The 14,754-nt window shown below is 31.2% G+C and overlaps 1 protein-coding gene across 1 annotated transcript; it reads right to left on the bottom strand.

The window, feature by feature from the left end:
- Window positions 1-2,243: 2,243 nt before the first annotated feature.
- LOC107831450 (putative UPF0481 protein At3g02645) lies at window positions 2,244-3,251 on the bottom strand. The gene has a single exon (XM_016659214.1). The coding sequence runs from the start codon at window positions 3,249-3,251 to the stop codon at window positions 2,244-2,246; it is 1,008 nt and encodes a 335-aa protein (XP_016514700.1).
- Window positions 3,252-14,754: the final 11,503 nt, after the last annotated feature.

Below are 14,754 nucleotides of genomic sequence, written 5' to 3'. Positions count from 1 at the left end.
GCTATATTCGATAAGCTATATATACATCTTATATACTATATATAAGATTGTGTAAAATATTTTATTGGAATTTCATTATTTTTTGCCAAATTATTTTAGCAATAATAGAGTTTCAACATTTTTTTTTTATTTCTTCTTTAGATGTCGTGGTTATTATTTTTTTTTATCTGGACAAATATATAAAAATAACTTGATTAGAATATTATTATCTTAGCCAAATAAAAATTTATAGGCAAAATAACATTGTTTCAAGTTTCTCTTTCAAAGCAAAGCAGCTCTTTACATTTCAACTCTTTTTCTTCCAAAGGAGGTGAAATAAGTTTGCAAAATTCACTGGGTTTTTGGTGAACAGAGAAGAAGAGGATAATAGAATTATACTGAAGGTATTTATTTTTCTCCTTGTTGTTTTACAGTTTATTCCTTTCCTTCTTTCTTACACCAATTCCTCTTTTCTTTATATATTGATTTATGCTCTCTTCGTCCTGATTCTTATTTGAGAAGGTGGACTTGGAATTTGGTAAATTAGCTAATTAAGGAATTGGGTTAGTTGAGAGGTCGATTAAACTCAATTAAAAGAATTTGAACTAGAGATAGAGATTTCCAACTAGGACAAATTATCAATAGACCTTAACGCAATCCTTGAAACTTGAGAAGGTTAAATTGGATTAAATTACTCAATATTGAGTGGATTAATTATATTGATTGTCATGACAACCCCAATAAATTAAGCAAGCTTAGTAGAACTACACCTATTAAGAACACCTAGGCTAGGGATACAACTAAAGGCCTTTTTCTTTGTTAAGTTACTCGTTAGTTAATTAGTGCATTTTAGGTGTTCGATAGATTGTTTTAATTTCAAGTCTTACTTATAATCAAAAACCATACTTTCTATTTAGGAAATTAATCTAAGTTTAGTAGGTTCTCATGCTTAGATACACATTTTTTCACCTCAACTCCTTATGGATTCGACCCTGGATCATATTGGGTAATTATACAATAACAAATCCAGTTTAATCCCATAAATGGGGTTTGGGGAGGGTAATGTGTACGCAGACCTTACCCCTACCTCATAGAGATAGAGAGGTTATTTTCGATAAACACTCGGCTCAAGGAACAATGAAGATAAAGCAACCAAGTAGCAAAGAATATTAGCAAAAATGTAACATGCTAACGGGCGTGAATGCCACACCATGCATAATAAAGAACCATAAATAGAAAATTACAAAAATAGTCCTAGTACTACTAAATGGCCTAGGAGGAACACACTACTATCTGTCAACTTACAACCCTAATGTTCGACCTCTACACCTTCCTATCGTGTGTCTTGTCCTCGGTAAGCTGAAACAATGACATGTTCTACCTAATCACCTCTCCCCAATATTCTTAGGCCTACCCCTTCCTTTCTTCAGATCCGCCATGGATAACCTCTCACACCTCCTCAATTGCTTTGTATCTCACATAGAGGTGATTTGGGCGTAGAAATGACATCAGGTAGTCATTCTAAAGGACTGCTATTTAAGAATTAGTCAGTGCGTCCTAAATTTCAGTTTTTCAGTTCTTTATACCTGAGTTGTCCTGAAGTTAAAATTTTTAATTTAAAATTTTATGACAAAATAAATATTGACTAATCTCTAAATAGCTTCCTAGAAAATAACTTTATTTGCACTTGCCCTAATTTGGGCGACATCAAAGACTTTCAAATCTGTTCATTTATTGTATAAGAGGACAATACAAGACGCACTACAAAAGGAAACCCCTCCCTCCCCCAATCCCCAAGAAAAGAAAAGAGAAAATAAAAGAAGAGTTATGGACTAATTAAAATGACAAGAAAGCAAACTAGACGATTCAGGAATGAACTACCGATTGCTGCAGCCATAGAACTGGCAAAATGTTTGCAAAGAAAGCAACAATATGAGCACTAGAGTTGTAAGAACGGTAAGAGACTTTCGAGATTTAAAAATATGCTTCTTGATGAATCTTTGAGCCTTGATTCTTAATATATTATCAAATTTCTCGTTTACCGACTCTATGATCATTGCTAATTCAGACTTCTCCTTATGATTTCCAGTTGTTTTAGGTAGCCCATTGAAGAGATCAGCAATTTCCTCATCACTCAAACTTCCTTTTATAATCCCTGATTTCTTCAATATTTCCACATCCTTTGGTGTGTTCACAATTCCACACATCAAATCCACGTACTCCGCCACCTCAAGTTTCCCATCTTGACCAGCAACAACTGCTTCTTATGCTACTAAGTTTCTCAATATCACTTCAGAATCAGAATTCAAAGTGATCTCAGGAAGATAAAACGCGCGTTCACCACCTTCCTCCTCGACAAATTTAATATCCTTGATGCCTCCTTCTGTGAGCTTAAAATTTATTTTAGCAGTTTCGTTTAGTTGTGTCACTGATGAGATTTTAATCTCATCTACTAAAGGCTTCTTTTTGTTGTCCTTCTTCTTGAACAAAACTTTGATGTGATCCCATGGCAAACCGGTAATGAAACTTATAAGGCCGAAACTAGCAGCAGTCTCCTCGACGCCGCAAAAATCTTCATAAGACACATTTGTATCATCTGATTCGATGATCAAATGGTGCAAATAAGCCAGCAAATGGGGACTATTGAAGCTACGGAATATGTTTTGATTTGTCAATTTGAGGGGAGAATGTGCCTTACAGAAGTAGAACAGCTCTGTAAATAAATTGTTATAAGATTGATTGATAGCCTTTTCGGTTTCAATCAGCACGAAAGATGGGATTTGATTCTCTAGCATCATAACATCTTGAGCCAACTTTCTTTGTTCAGCATCAACTTCTTTACGTGGAACATAACTGCTCAATAAATGCAACAAGTAGAGAGAATCAATGCTCAAAATCCATGCTAATGTTATGCCTTCAATATCCGAGTACTTATCATAGTACCCGCGAATAACTGGCACGACTGAGCTCAGCTTATCGATAACTTCTTCTGCAAAATGTTGGACCTCGTGATCATTCAAGCAACTTTTGGCTATGGTTAGCTTGTGCCTCTCAGTGACTAATAACTCCGGCCGGAAGTGATGGTATGGTCCGAGGCTTATTTTCTGAGGGTTATAAGCTTGAGGCTTAGTTTCAGTAAGTGTTTTTGGAACTTGAAAAACACAAGGTGTAGGTTCAATATCAACTCTCAATTCTGATTTAAAGGCTCTTATAGTTTCATTGACCCAACGTTGCTCATTAACAGTAGAACCAGTAATGGATTCTGTCGTCATTTTTTGTGAGAGGTTTAATTGAAGTAGAGATGTTTGAGCTTTGGTTTTTGTTTTTTTGGAAGGATTTTGGCTTTGGATCAATTGTGAAGTGATTCGACTCGTATGTTTATATAGTTTTTAAAGATTTGGACCATTTTGTTAGATTTGTATGTCATCCTTACTTCGTGGTGCCAAGGTGTTTTTTAATATTGATTTGAGATTTGGCTACTATCGGGTGAAGATTAGGGCATCGGATGTCCGTAAGACAGCTTTTCGGACTCGGTATGGCCAGTACGACTTCTTAGTGATGTCATTCGGCTTGACTAATGCCCCAACAACCTTTATGAATTTGATGAACCGAATGTTCAAGCCTTATTTGAATTCATTCGTGATTATCTTCATTGATGATATTCTGGTTTACTCTCGCAGTAGAGAGGAGCATGTTACGGGCATGCTCTATGGATTTCAGGGATCAATGGGACCAGCTTTTACCTCTAAAGGAATTTGCCTACAACAATAGTTATAAGTCGAGCATTCAGATGGCTCTGTACGAAGTTTATATCGGAGGCGATGTCGTTCGTCGATTGGTTGGTTTGAGCCCGATGAGGATAGATTTATTGGGCATTGATCTGGTTCGTGATACTTTGGAAAAGGTTAAGGTGATTCAGGAGTGACTTCGTACAACTCAAGTGTTATGCGGACCGGAAGATTCGAGATGTGGCTTACATGATGGGTGAGAAGGTTCTTCTCTGAATGCAGGGTTCTGCTAATCTTCTCTGTATCGTTTGTATACGGTCGAAATCGGGCATACCCGATTTCGTTGGCAAGGGAGTTGCCCCGAGGGTAACCTCATAATAGATCGGGCTTGAGTTCGAAGATAAAACATCAAACCTGGAGATCGAAGTGTTCATTGAGATCGAGGCCAACAACAATCAAGATCAAGCATGAATGACATCGAGTAAAGCGTAATAACGGAATGTCGAAATATCATTAATCGGTCGAAGATCACAGCGAAAATCCCGGAACACATCAAATCAAACGGTTATTAGTGTCAATCATGAGATCTACTTTCGCTATTAGAGTTGTACCTTATTTAGGATTCCTCTATTATATAAAGAGGGATCCCATTCACTTGTAAGCAGAATAATCATTATTCACTGATAAGAATATACATATATGTAGTTTTCTTTGTTTTACTTACTGTTCATCATTGTTCATCGTTGTTTGTTCCATCCTCTACTGTTCTTATTAACTAACCTCGAGACTATCTCGAATCGAGGTCGAGACATTATTTGCAGACCGGTTTGATTTATTTTATTGTCCAATTTATCTATTTAATTCGTTGTTTATTAATTGGTACTAGGTTAAATCACATATCCTTAAAACCACAATATAAGTTTAATTGTTACTTAATTTTTAGGGTAAACATCGTTACAAGGGACAATATAGTGTTGATGCGTTAAGACATTTTACAATTGTTAATGGTAATAATTAAAGGAACTGATGGATGTGTTTCAGACCAAACTAATTAAGCTTGCCTAAGCATACACGTTATTACGTATGCACAAGCAATGTTATTTAAGTTTAATGTCACTATACCTTGAAATTTTAGGTATCTTACTATCTTTGAATTTTAGTTCGGTGAATTAATATTATACTGTAACTAGTATATGTCACCTCTATAACTGGACTACTCTATTCTATATTCGAAGACTAAATTGAACTACACTTCTTGTTTGGATAAAATTGTACTTACCAAGTAATATTTTTAACAAATAATATTTCTTGGGTTTTCCTCCTGCTAGGGCACACATGATATCTGATCACTGTTAAGATATATTATTTGAAAATTAAAGTTGGAGTGTTAATATCTAAAATTGCATTTACTTGATTGGTTCTTTCGCTTTCTTAACTTTGTAATTAAGTAACTCACAGTGTTTGGTCAAAATTTTCAACATTTCTTTATATCCCTCTTTCTCCTTATCAAGCAATGACGTGAACGAAGAATTCGGAGTCAACTTATTAATTGGTCTAAGAAATTTTTTCTTCTTTAGCTTTGAGGAAATTGTTTTCCCTTCATTTCGGCAAACATTTTATCAAAAAAAAAAAAAAAAATAGTCAAGTATTTAGCTAGTGCAAAGTTTGAAGAATTATCTTCGGAGAGTTTGGAGTACTATATCCAGTTTCTTTATTATTTACATGCTAACGAAAATAGTATGAGATATCTATTTTTTAATTTTTCCCTGATTTAAATAAAATGTATAACTTATTTTTCTTTTAGTGGTTAGTCATGTAAATAATAGTACTTATTAGTCATAAGTACTATTAGCATGTAAATAATAAAGAAACTGGATATAGTACTCCAAACTCTCCGAAGATAATTCTTCAAACTTTGCACTAGCTAAATACTTGACTATTTTTTTTTTTTTTTTTGATAAAATGTTTGCCGAAATGAAGGGAAAACAATTTCCTCAAAGCTAAAGAAGAAAAAATTTCTTAGACCAATTAATAAGTTGACTCCGAATTCTTCGTTCACGTCATTGCTTGATAAGGAGAAAGAGGGATATAAAGAAATGTTGAAAATTTTGACCAAACATTTTAAGGTCTTAATAGAGACAAAGGAAGTATCTTCATTTTCTTATCGTTGGGAAGTTACACATGATACTTAGTAGGAGTTCTTTCTTTTTTCAAGAAGAAATTTTATTAAATTAGGAATTAGAGAAGAATAATGAAGTAGAAGGAGAACAGAGAGAATTGAACACATAGCTATTGTGTATGAAACTTTTAACGATACCATTAGACTATAATTCTTGATTTGTTAATCTGTAAGTCGATAAAGTCCTAATTTCAGGGTACGGTGTTGAGGTTTCACATATCTGAAAATTTCAAACTTCATGAATTTTTCCTAGAGTTTAAACTGAAAAATGTCTAAACTTCGGTACTCATTTTTGGAATTTTTCGTGTTTTAGTGGGGTGATATTATTGTTCAAATTTTATTTCTAATAAAGAATAGCTATCTTTTGGTTACATTTCAAATACTGACTAAACTCTAATAGCAGGGGTTAAAAATGATTATTTTCCAATTTCTCAAACGTTGTTGGTTACATATATACTTTCGTTATAGTTTCAAATGCATTTGTTTCAAAAGCATGCGAATTGTTTTTTAACCAAGCGTTTATTTTAGTTTTTCCGAAAGCTAAAAGACCACTCGCTACTCTAGATGTGTTATAAACTTTTTACAAAAACTTTTCTATAATATTGTTTGATAAACAAAAATATTTGAAAATTTTGAAAGCTTTACAACAAAATTTTCAAAACAAACACCAAAAGAACACGGTAAGCACACGGTTTATGGTCATTTGTAATGTAAAAAATGTCGTTGACATATGTCGTTATCATTTTGATAAAGTTTTCTATTATCAATCAATTAATTTTTCTATTCTTCGCCAACTCATAGTTGTTGTGTTCTTTTAATTTTAGTGGCCCCTCCAAAAGCACTTTTCAGTGAATTTAGTTCGTTAAGATATTCAATTATTTGAAAATCTAAAAAGTTGAAAAAGATGTCAAGGCAATTGCATTAAATAAATATCACCTGTGATAATCAAATAAATTGTACAAATAATAATAAAATTTCTTTATACATCAATAAATATACGTAACGCTCTACGCTCTTTTAAGAAAAGCGCCCTAATCCAATTCTTAATTATGTACCTACATCGCAAAAGTTTAATTTCCTTCATAGAACAGGTCCTAATTAATTATAATCAAAATCTTGAAAATAGTCAATCAAATTAAAGTTGTAATAACTGAACAAACCAAGATTGGCCCACATGTGTGGTGGAATAATTTGGGTGAAATTCAAAAATAGCCAGATTTACAAGTGGTAATTGAAAAATAGTTACATTTTCAAAAGTGATCGAAATTTAGCCACTTTTCATGTAAAGATAAATCTGAACAAAAACACTGTTCAAAATCCGGAAAATATTCTAGCATAATATGATGGAGCTCGAATTTTTTACATGTGAACTTCCAGCATAACATGCTGAAATTTTATAATGTGTTGGGGTTCCAACATAATATGCTAGATCCAATCTCCAATATATTAATTATGTTGGAACTTTTCGTGTGCTGAAGTTCTATCATAATATGCTGGAAGTTCATACACAGGTGCTCCAATCTCCAGTATATTATGCTGGAATTTTTCGTGTTGCAGCAAAATAGTGGCTATTTTTCAATGACTTTGCAAACGCTGGCTATTTTTCAATTACCAGTCTGAAAACTGGCTAATCCGTGCTATTTTAACAATAATTCGGATCTCATTATTAACCAGAGTCTCGAGTTCGAACCCTAAAACTAAATGACTTCTTGTTAGGGAGCCCTTTACCCCCTTAAAGGGCCTATCTCCCACACGAATCCAAATTGGTGGTCTCAACTTCTAACCCTAGGAACTAAGAACTTCTTGATGGGGAGCACTTTACCCCCTTAATGGACCTATGCAACGCGAATCCAAATTGGTGATCTTGTATTCGAACCCTAGGAACGGAAAATTTCTTGGTAAAGAGCGTTTTTACCCACTTGGTAAGCCTACCCGACGCGAATCAAAATTAGTAAATCAGTAAACTTCCAATACTAAATGGTTATACCACAAAAAATTTAAACAAACTAAGGCTACCAATGTAATTTCTCAAAGCAAAGAAAATTCTATATAAACGCAAACCTAGAAAGAATAAAATGGTTTGCTTCACAAACAAGTGTCAACCACTTCCCTTTTCTTCATTTTCACACTCTCAAAAAGAAACCTTTGAATACTTTGCCATGGCTTCTTCAAAATCTAATACACTAAAACGTATTTGTACTTGTTCTCCTACTACACATCCAGGTTCTTTCAGATGCAGTCTTCACAGAAATGTTCGAAAATCATCAAAAAATAGTTCATATTCAACAAGTTCTAATTGGGAATTGGCAAAGAATATGGCTAAAGGTAACTCTTTGAAATCTTTGCTTCTTCAAATTATACAGCCTTCTAGCCATGATCTTCAAAGAAGAAGGAATTTCCAGCCAAAACCTTCTAGGTTTTTTTGGTTGAATAACAATCGAGATGGTGTTGCAGTTTCTTGATTACAACAAGCATTGAGAGCTAGCTCGAGATTTTTTCTTTTTTTCTTTGTCTATTTTTCGGTAGGAGATGGAGAGTTTTGGAGAAACGGTAAAGACGTAAAGTTGTCTCCGCTTGACCTATAGGTCATGGATTCAAGTAGTGGAAGCAGTCGTTAATGCTTGTATTAGGATAGATTGTCTACATCACATCCTTTAGGGCGCAGCCCTTCTTCGGACCCTGCGTGAATGTGTGATGCCTTGTGCGCTACACTGCCCTTTTTCTTTTTTAATTGTCGATGGGCAAAGATATTTGCTATTATGATGAAAAAATAGCAGATATCTGATGGAATAGTCGTGGTGTGCACATGAATGTAACACTAAATATCCTTGTAAATTTGAGTTATAAATATTTTTTGCTATCAATATGTAGATTAATCTATTATGGTAGGATAATTTTCGTGCTTATCAAGTTACCAGTTAATACTCCATATAATAAAGATTTACCTGTATTTGCTTTGTACAAGTCATGACATGATTGTGTAAAATATGTTTCTACATTGTTGGAACTTTGTTTTTTCTTCCTCTTTTTACTTTTCTGTAACTTTAATCCGATTACAAAATTCAGTTGCGCAACTCACAAATCAGGTAAGCTTAAAAATTTAGCTTTTAAGGTTTCAGCGTGAAGAGAAAACAAAAAAAAAAGTGTCATAAAAAGAACAAAAGTAGAGTTTTATTGTTACATAACAATAAAACAAAAGAAAAAGTATATGTACTGTAGTCTCAAGAATTTTTACACAATTAGCGGAGGACGAATTAATATTTAAATTTGATGGGTTAGACTTTCAAGGTTTTTAGTATGCTTTTAAAATTATAAATTCAAATTTAATATTTATTAAAATTTTAATAATTTTTCGTATATATCTATACTATGTGTCGAAAATATTGGGTTGAGCCGCTGCACAAAAACAGAAAAACTGCATCCATCACTATAATTCGACTTGATTATGAATGGTAAATAAAAATTTTATAACTGTGGATGCGTAGAAATTAAGCCCAATTATGAAAATGAAAGCTAAACCCCGTAGTCATCTTGCCTTTAGGTTCTTTCCAATATCTTGGGATTTTATCCACCAACTTGTGAAGCCTAAGTATGAACAAGACTAAGGGCAATTCGGTGCGCTAGTCATTTCGCATTTATGCAGGGATTAGAGAAGGACCGCATCCCAAGAAGTAGTGGCGTACATATGATTTTTGATAAATTGTGTCACAATTTAAATAAGTGAACAAATCACTATTTGACAAGCGGTGTCATTCGTTATATTTATCCCCAATATTTTTATTTTTCTTATACATATCTAGTAAAAAATTTCAATAAAATTGTATCTAGTGACACCGTATAGAACAAGACTATGCGCATTATATACCTAATATCTTCAAGACATTAAATTTATTGTTTCAAAATTCAAACTCTTTCAATACACAACGAAATACAAAAAGAGAAAATGCAAATCAAGAGTGAGAATCAAAAAAGATTAGCACAAGATATGACCTGATAGTTGACAGAAGCATCTATCAGTAGCATGACATATAATTTACGGTAAAGGGCCAAATATACCCCTATATTTTTGAAAATGATCTATGAATACCCCTCGTTATATTATTGGATTATCTATACCCCTGCACTCATACTTTGGGTTCAAATATACCCCTCATTTAAATGGAGGGACATGTGTCATCGTCCTGTTGGCCAATTCTAAATATCTCCTAATTAATTAAAAAGACTCATTACCCATACCCGGAAAGCAATTTTTTAAAGCAATTTTTATTTGTAAAAACTGAAAAAAACTGAAATTTCTTACTAAAAACTGAAAAAAACGAAAAAATAATTTTTTTCCCAGTTTTTACAAAAAACTGCTTTAAAAAAATAAAAAATATTTTCTAAAACAATATTTTTGTAAAAACTGAAAAACAAATTTTTAAAGCAATGTTTTTGTAAAACTGGAAAATACAAAATATTTTTTTCCAGTTTTTAGAAAAATATTGTTTTAAAAAAACTGAAAAATAACTTCTAAAGCAATTGTTTTTGTAAAAACTAAAAAAAAAACTGAAAAGCAATGTTTTTGTAAAAACTGAAAAAACAAATATTTTCTTTTTTCAGTTTTTAATTAAAAATATTTTATTTTTTTTCAGTTTTTAATTGCTTTAGAAAATTACTTTTTAGTTTTCTTTTTCCAGTTTTTACAAAAATATTGTGTTAGAAAATATTTTTCAGTTTTTTTTAAAGCAGTTTTTTTGTAAAAACTGGGAAAAAATTTGTTTTTTTCAGTTTTTAGTAAAAAAAACATTTCAGTTTTTTCCAGTTTTTACAAAAAAAATTACTTTAGAAAATTGTTTTTTGACTATGGGTAATGGGTCTTTTTAATTAATTAGGAGATATTTAGAATTGGCCAACAGGACGATGACACGTGTCCTTCCGTTTAAATGAGGGGTATATTTGAACCCAAAGTATGACTGCATGGGTATAGATAACCCAATAGTATAACGAGGGGTATTCTTAGACCATTTTCGAAAATAAATAGGTATATTTGGACTTTTGCCGTATAATTTGCATGGAGAAGTTCCAAAATTATGGGTTCCCCACCATGTGGAAAAATAATACTCCACTATTTAATTGTATATACATACTTTTCAAACAGTTGTTGTATTCTTTTTCTACTTTCAGCCTCAACCCACAGGACCACAAAACAAGTGGATCCTATTTATTGGGTTTTTATAGAATAAGCTACTTTACGTTTTATTAAAGATTAAAGATTAAAAAGGGAGATGATGACAAAATGAAGTTCTAATTTCAAAATCACAGCTCTAACAAATAATTAATTAAGCCATTATATAAAAAAGATATAAATTTTTGGTTCATTTTTGAGAATAATATTGCAATGCCATTCATGTTTTGGTCCCAATATTCACATTCGCACTAAAGACTACTTTTGACAAGTTGAGGTAGAAGACTGAGACATTAACTTAAATTTATTGAGGCAATTAATTAATATGCTAATGCTAAGAGAATTTATTCTTTCGTATTCTAATAAATCAAAACGTGTAATTAAAGATCTTGCTTAATCACTTGAGAAGACATTTAGTCGGATTTAGACTTCTGATACCGGGTTCAACTGAACTAATAATTTTCTACGTGGAGTATTAATATAATTATGTGTAAAAATTTATTAAAATTGCAACAAATAATATATTTGAACCAAAATTTAAAAAATATAAAAGGGTTCAATCGTAATAAACTTAAAGGTTAAACCTATATAATTTAAATTCTGGATCCGTCTCCGTGAGAAGTATCATGTCTACACGCAACTTGATATAGGCCACCTATATTTCTAGAATTTGAATTTTATATTCTGACTATGTAAATGAATTTTTGCACTATCAAACTATTTAAAAAGTAACTAATTAAATGTAAATATCCGCATTAAGTTGGATTTGCATCTTGGAAAATAAGGCAAACTATATACCTACTAAAACAGGTTTAATATACTAAAAGTGTAAGAAACATTATATGCAGTTAATTGTATATAAGTTACATACATATTTTTATTATTTTATGATTTTTGGTTCTAAAGGCATTAACTCAATCGTGTTCGTATTGTCATCACCTAACATAACATAGGGAGATTTGAATTAATTGTCTATTACAAATATTATTTTAGTTATTTGAACTTTTTTTTAAGGAGACAAGTGAAAATTAACACAAAAAGATCTGCAAAAAACAAAGGAGATCATTTCCTCCGTTTAAGAATATCAAGATATAGGTGATTACAAAACCTGAATGTTAGTACTAATTAGTAACCAACTATTAAAAAATCATATAGCATCTATAATTAATCAACGTGAATAAGTCTTATTATAGTATTAATTATAACCGGTATAGGAATACTACTAATTATTCTGGAAATAATTCAAAGCACATTTGACCAACTTGTTTGATACAAGTTGCCAAGTCTTGTGACAACTCATAATTTAATACGTTTAAATTTTGGTCAAAGGTGGATACTATGCCAACACTTTGCTAACATCAAATGACTTAAGTTGTATATTTTGACCGTGTAAAAAAAAGTAAGTTTTGCATATAATTGTGCAATTTAATTGGTTATAATAAGTAATTAGTCTATTTTTAAGTTCTCATATCGAACTTGCTACTAAGAATTACATGTCATTGTCAGTCAATTTAACGTGATAATTGTAAAAAAGCTATACGTTGTGACTTGAGTACAAAAAACTAATTAAATTTAATTCAATAAAATAAAATCTATAGCGATTGAAAGTTTTTAATAGGTTTAATTTTATGAAACAGCTAGTTTCTTTTCCTGTAAAAGAAATTGATATTGTCTTGCTATTAATTAAGCCACTTCAATTCAATTCTAAAGTAGTAATGAAGTTTGGTCTGTTGTTCAAATTTGAGAAAGCTTATATGGAAAAGTCAAGGTATCTCATTCAAATTAATTTGAGAAAACTTATATGGTAACTCTCAAAACTATAACCAGACGTGGATTCAGACTTTGAAATTTATGGGTTCATACATCGATCTCAAGTTAATAACTGGGTTCAGAATTAAATATTTATAAATATTTAATAAATTTTTCAATACATATACAAGCCTCGGTAAAAACTACTAATTAAGTTCCTGGGAAGCCGCATATTTTCCTCTAGAATAACACTTCTCTATAACAACATCCCTATATATATAACAACACTTCTCTATAAAAGCCAAGTTTTTTCGAAATCAATTTTTATGTTATGTTATAATATATGTTCTCTATAACAATAATTCGCTATAACATCCAAAAATATTCGAAACAAATAAGATTGTGATAGAGAGGTTTGACTGTATTACAATACTATTTTTCGTCAATAAGCCATCACTTTGACTGGAATCAAGTTTTTGATAGAAAACGCTTTATTTATATTGAGTTATTTGTTACGGATTCAAATTAGTATGATCAACGTGCTTCGGATACTTATGAATATGATTAAACAAAAAATATCACCTTGCCACTTATTCTCTGGCATGAATCTTCTAAACTAAAAAAACGAGACTTGGTTTTATTAAATATAAGAAAAGTTGAGGATTAAGTTATTAAAGAAAAAATATAAAGCGTAGTGCTTTCGGTGTAAGAGAGCAAACTTCTATATATGTGACCTAAGAAGAATCTCTTTTGTGGTTTTTCGATCACAAAATCTTTTATTTTACTAAAAGCATGGGTGTAAGCATTTTCCATCATTTAAAGTTTTGATCAACTTCTTATAAAATAATTTATTTTATTTTATAAGGGTCAGTCCGGTGTACAAAGTATCTCAAACTGCACCTCTAAGGATGTCATTTGACAACCTACCATAATACAAGTATTAGTGATAGATTTCACGGCCTAAACTCATGACTTCTAGGTCAGACAAACAAGTTTTATTTTATGTTAGACTTTTATGATTTGAAACATCGAAAAAGGTTTTTCATCTGGTGTAGTATGTAAATGCGTAAATCTTATTATTTAACTTTAAAAATACTATGTCTAAATTCACGTGAAAATTTAGTAATTTGATACTTATGAGTCTAATTATCTTGCAATAAAATGGAGGAGTACAGATTTTTTTGATAATTAAGGTTTTAAAGCCTACCTAGGTGGACGTGCCAACAAAAACAAATCCATTTCACGAATTTTTATTCTCCTAGTTGTGTCCTAACACCATTACAGAACTGATTAAACATATAATTAGTAAGGTACATATAATTGAGGTTAACTTAAAGAAATATATTAGTAGAGATAAAATTATTATTTCTTTTATCCGCTTAAATCTTTGTGAGTATAATTATTTTTTATATGCAGAGTTGTCAATACTCATAAAAGTAGAAAGTTATAAGTACCTAGTGAAGTAATAAAAGTACGAATATAACTATGATAATTGTACAATCCAGTCACTTATAAAGTAATAATTAATCATAAACTATTATGATAAACTAATTAATAATTTGATTAAAATGCTAACTAATTCAATCATAAGGTGATAGTGTAACAGATATTTATATTATCAATTCAAGTGACTTAACCCGTAGAAAATTGTGTGAATAAATGGATATTCATTGCACTCAAGAGTGAGACTTAATAAATAGGTTTACAAATGAGCTAGTCTCAGATTTAAATTCAAAAAAGGTAAAAGTATAACATGATTTCTCTTTCATCCGTCTAAATTTTAAAAAATAAAGTTATCGACACCTATATTATTAAAATTCTCGATAAACTTAAAAGTGCATGAAATCTAATTTAGAATAATAATAACAATAATAATAAATTCAATATATTCTCACAAATGAACCTGTAAAAATTAGTATATATACAAATCTTATCTCTGATTAACCCTTAGAATT

This window comes from Nicotiana tabacum, chromosome 21 (assembly GCF_000715075.1).
Source record: "Nicotiana tabacum cultivar K326 chromosome 21, ASM71507v2, whole genome shotgun sequence".
Lineage (NCBI taxonomy): Eukaryota > Viridiplantae > Streptophyta > Magnoliopsida > Solanales > Solanaceae > Nicotiana > Nicotiana tabacum.
The sequence above is the reverse complement of the archived record's forward strand: the minus strand, read 5'-3'. Positions and strand labels throughout refer to the sequence as shown.